This window comes from Octopus bimaculoides, chromosome 26 (assembly GCF_001194135.2).
Source record: "Octopus bimaculoides isolate UCB-OBI-ISO-001 chromosome 26, ASM119413v2, whole genome shotgun sequence".
Classification (NCBI taxonomy): Eukaryota; Metazoa; Mollusca; class Cephalopoda; order Octopoda; family Octopodidae; genus Octopus; species Octopus bimaculoides.
The window spans coordinates 25,720,652-25,726,049 of record NC_069006.1 but is presented as its reverse complement, the minus strand read 5'-3'; the positions used below and the strand labels follow the sequence as shown (position 1 = coordinate 25,726,049).

The 5,398-nt window shown below is 34.1% G+C and overlaps 1 protein-coding gene across 1 annotated transcript in view; it reads left to right on the top strand.

The window, feature by feature from the left end:
• LOC106871857 (von Willebrand factor A domain-containing protein 3B) overlaps positions 1-4,730 on the top strand; it is a 32,151-nt gene extending 27,421 nt beyond the window's left edge. Inside the window, exon 21 of the mRNA XM_014918589.2 lies at positions 4,401-4,730. Within this exon, the coding sequence (XP_014774075.1) occupies positions 4,401-4,599 (199 nt within the window). The 3' untranslated portion in view covers positions 4,600-4,730. The remainder of the gene's footprint in view (positions 1-4,400) is intronic.
• The last annotated feature ends 668 nt before the right edge of the window (positions 4,731-5,398 follow it).

Here is a 5,398-nt window from a genome sequence, read left to right as displayed (position 1 = left end):
CACACACACACACACACACACACACACACGCACACACACACAGATACATACACACTACTGCCACCATCACCACCACTGCCGTTGCTCCACCACTGCCACCACCACTACCAAAGCAACAACAACAGCATCACCATCAAGACAACAATATGACAAAACCACCAATGGACCTCCTGGGCAATAATGAATATTAAGTCTTTTTCCATAATGGACACAAAACATTATATATATATACACATAAATACTTTATATATATACACATACATACATACTTTATTTATATATATATATATACATAAATACTTTATATATATATATATATATATATATATATATATATATAATCTTGACAAACATACATCTACAAATGTGTGTGTGTGAACTCAAGAAAAGTTTTGAAACTTTTCTGTCTGTTGGCATAACATACTGGAATGATCTTTGATGCTTAACTTACCTGTAATCATCCAACTCATTACAGGTAAGACATCTCAGTAACTGCTGGACAAAATTCGGTGCATATCAAAGACTGGAGACCAGAAGGTATTGGAATTCTAGAGATATACACCAAATATTTATAAATATGATGACGGTTGTACGGTTAGTCTGTCTGTTGGAATGGTCATGTGGATTTAGCTTCAGAGAATGTAAAGACACAGAAGCAGCAATCTCAATATGAAACTACATCTATATCTATTTATTTAATTACTTTTATCATTCACAGAACTTACTGTTAGGTCTTTTTTTCTCTCTTGAAGACAATTTTCTGCCATAAGAACATTACACACACACACACACACACACACACGTGTGTGTGTGTGTATGCATATATATATATACATATACATGTTATTTTTTTGTTTCTGTTCTACCTTTGATTTTTATTGAATAAAGAAGAGAGAGAGAGAGAGAGAGAGAGGAAATGTTCAGAGAGAGAGAGAGGAAATGTTCAGAGAGAGAGAGTAATAGGGAGTATGCGAGAGTGATATGGAAGTTTGTGTCGAGGAGACAGAGAAAGAAAAGTTCAATGAGAGATGGAATATGAGATAAGGAGTCTGAAACAAGTGGTGTCATTATGTGTAGGAGAGAAATAAGGTGATCTATAATGGGGTGGGAGAAAGAGAGAGAAAAAGGTATCGTAGATGATCCTAAAATAGTGTACTTTACGTAGGGGCCAAAAATCTCCCAGGGAGAACGGGAGAGAGAAAGAATGTCTAAGGAGAGAATGTAAGAAAATCTAAATAATGTGCAACTTTACGGAAGTTCAGAGAGAGAGAGAAAGGTGGAAATGGGTCCAGAAGGAGAAAGTGTAAGGAGAGAAAACGAAAGAAAGAGTGTAGATGGTGTATACAGACATATGTATAGAGTAAAGCGAAATACATAACTTTAGGAACGTCCAGAGATAGAGAAAGTTTAAGGAGAGAATCGAGAAATCTTTAACTCTAGGAAAGTTTAAGAAGAGAAGCAGAGTGGTATCGCTAATTGCTAAAAAAAAAAAAAGGAATTGAGGTATGAGTTTTAAGGACGTTCGATCAAAAAAGAGGTAATGGACTTTATGGGGGTCCAAACAAAATAGTTATTTTTAAGTCCGAAGGGAAGAAATAAGGAGGTTTATAACAAAGTAGAAGAAAGAGAGGAAATGGTCGCGAATGGTATCGCTAAGCGCTAAGACGACTCTAAATGGTGAGCTTTAATTAGGTTCCAGAATCTAAATATATAACTAGAAACGTTCAGAAAGAGAAAAGAGACAAGGTTTAGGGAAAGAAAAAATATTTGTTTAACACTAGGAAAGTTTAAGAAGAGAGAGTGGAAGAAAGAAAGGAGAAAAGGAATGACATCGCTCAGTGCCAAAAGGAATGGAAGTAATAAATGGTAAATATTAGCAAGGAACGTGTAGGTTATGCAAGCAAGAAAGACTAATGCAGTTTCGCACCTCTCCTTGAAAAATGCATTTTTTGGATGTCGGAGATTACGTAAATGCAAAGAAGAAAACTTTTTTTTAATTTCACCCCCCCCCCCCCCATTTAAGTTTTTGATTTTGTTTACTTTAAAAGAGATCGAAGCGAATTGAGGAAAACATGCAAATCGAAATTAAATACAGACAAAAACATTAAAGTGAAAAGAATTTACGTTTTACTTGTGTTTGCCTTAAATAATCGTAAATAATAATTGAATGTAAATTAAATATACACCACAACCCCATAAGAACCATTTGATGAGAAACAAACATTAATACTTAATAATTAATGTTATAAAGTTTAATAGGGGCTCAAATTTCACCCCCTTCTCCAATTTTAAATTCTGAAACTTTTTCATCCATTTATTTGTCTGTCTCATTTAGTCCTGTCCGTTTATTTAATAAAATATATTTGTCAACTAAATGTGGCGGTCCAAAAGAAGAAGGCGGGTTTTACTGACGTTTTTAACCCCAGTAAGACATTCACATCTATTTATCTCTTTATACACATATCTATATGCTTACTGAATTTAAAATTTTGAAAACGTGGGTTTCTTGAATATTCGGAATCTGTCTTTGGAGAAAAAAATTTCGAAAAAGTCCAAAAATTTTAACTCGGGGAGGAGGGGGTGTATTTAAACTTCTTTTTTTGTCCCGAAAAATGATTGAGAATTGGAATAAAAAGACTTAGAATAATCAACTTTAGAAAAATTTTGGATAAGATATTTGTGAAAGTTAAAATTAATTCGTCTTACCTTAATATTTCTGTCGGAGAAAACGAAAACAAACTTCAATCTCGCTTAACAGAAGACAATTTTGACGATTGTTGTTCAAGACTGCGGACATCTGTTTGAGTTTCACTTTAGCAATATAATTGATTGAAGGAGAAACGAACGAGTACAAAGCCATTTCAAGGAATATCTCCATGTCCTGGACACCTTTCATGTATATTTTACGCAGAGGGATCAATTTTTTTGTTTCAACACTGGTTTTCAGCACGTTTTAAAGAGGATAGCTCCAGAGTCAAATGACCCCCTCCGTAGCCTCCTTATGCCGCCATTTTATATATATATATATATATGTATGTATGTAAGTATACACACACACACATACATAGATACATACATACACACATACATACATACACACACACATACATACATACATACATACACACATACGCACATACACACATACATACATACATACATACACACACACACACACATACATACATACATACATACATACATACACACACACATACATACATACATACATACATACATACATACATACACACATACATACATACATACATACATACATTACGTAGGCTCAAAACGTAAGACTTTTTAATTTTCCCAAGCTTCAAACTAATACATTTGTTTGTTGTTCATACACCTGTCTTCATCTTTTATTTTTTTTTTTAATTTCAACTATATATGAATATATATATATATATATATATATATATATATACATATATACATACATACATACATACATACATACATACATACATACATACATACATGTGTGTGTGTATATATATATATATATATATACACACACACACACACACACACACATACATATATATATTATATGTGTGTGTGGGTGTGTGTAATGAATCATTATCATCGTCATCATTGTATAATGTCTGTTTTCCATGCTGGCATGTGTTGGACGGTTTGACATGAGTTGGCAAGATAGAGGAATGCACCAAGTTTCACTGTCTGTTTCAGCATGGTTTCTACGGTTGGATGCCCTTCTCCATGCCAACCCCTTTACAGAGTGGAGTGGGTGCTTTTTACATGGTACCAGTGCTGGCAAAGTCACCAAGTAACTTACAAGACAAGTTATCCCTCAACTGAGAGAGGGGAGTGGTACTGGTGGAGGTGGCTTTGTGCCAAGTGATGAGAAGTTAAAATATAACATTGGGACAGGAACAGGTGTCCTACTGTAGAGAATATACATGGCTACCCTAGTCGGAGGCTAGGAGAGAGAGAGAGAGAGAAGTGGTGGCAATGTGCCAGGGCATACTCTCAGGGCACAAGGAGATGGATATAAAAGAAATGGTAGAAGATTGCCCAGAGTACAAGAGTACGGAGTTCAGAAAAGTACAAAGGGGGAGAGAGGAGAGAAAGTGGGGAATGCAGTAAGTGGTGAAACATAGGTACATAGGGGTCATGATAGGATAGTAATGATACAGTTGGCAGGGGGAGAACAGGAAAGAAAGGGTCCAGAGCAGTGATGGGTTGCAGGAGTGGGGTGGAAGGGTTTACAAATGACTGTTACAACCCAATTTTGGATTTTGGTCTCACGCCTAACCAAGAATTATAATCATGTTTTCCAAAATAATCTTACCACCAAAATTTTACCATTTTATTTTTAGTTTCCCAAAATACTTATTGAACCTTTTTTTTTTTTAATATTATTTCTCCAGGTTTCAAAGTGATTCTCCAGTCTCGTATCTAAGCAACAAGCCCCGTTTACTTCATGCCTTGCATGAAGCAGGTTGGCCCTTGGCTAAAGACGACATTATCCTTCTTGAAAGAGAAATTGAACAAGGTTTTAAATATCTTAACCTTGCTAAAAGTCTTCGAAGTCATCAACTCGCAGAGAATTCTTCGGAAGCAAAATAACAGCAACATTAAAAGTTTGGAAATATTTTAAATTTGAAAATGTAATTTAATGAAAAAAAATTTTTAATTAAAAAAAATTTTATGAGCTAACATGAAATATGATTTCAATAAACAAAATAATTTCTTTTGAATTATGTCTGTTGGTTTTTACTATGCTATATATATATATATATATAAACTGAAGTGTACAGTATTACATATCCATTACAGCTGACCTTACCAATCAGTTTCACACTACGGGTTCAATGAAGCGTTAGATAACAGTCTGATTATGTAACCCTGTACTCATCAGAGGTAGCCATTATGGAATGAAATTTATATATATATATGTTTTAACTGAGGAAGGTCTTACATAATGGGTGCATTTCTTATTATACATTACACAGACCTCAAATGCATGCATTATAGGATTTCAAAATATTACTATTTTGTTTGACTTCATCATTATAACTCTGTGTGTGTGTGTGTGTGTGTGCATGCATATGTATGTATATATATATATGTGAGTTGTAATAATGTGTCAATATATATTTATGTGAGTACTTTTATATATATATATATATATATATATACATGTCTATGTATGTTTAAAAAATATATATGTATTTCTATGTGTATATTTGTGTGTGTGTGTGTGTGTGTGTGTGTTATCCATTTATCATGTACACTGCTTTGTTTTACACAAGTGTATATGAGAGAAGTGATGTAGAGGTGGAGTTGGGGGGAGGGGGGGGAGACGTAGAAAGTTGACAAAACAGTTTCATAATTAATGCAATGAGAAAAAGAAAATCAAAGAATG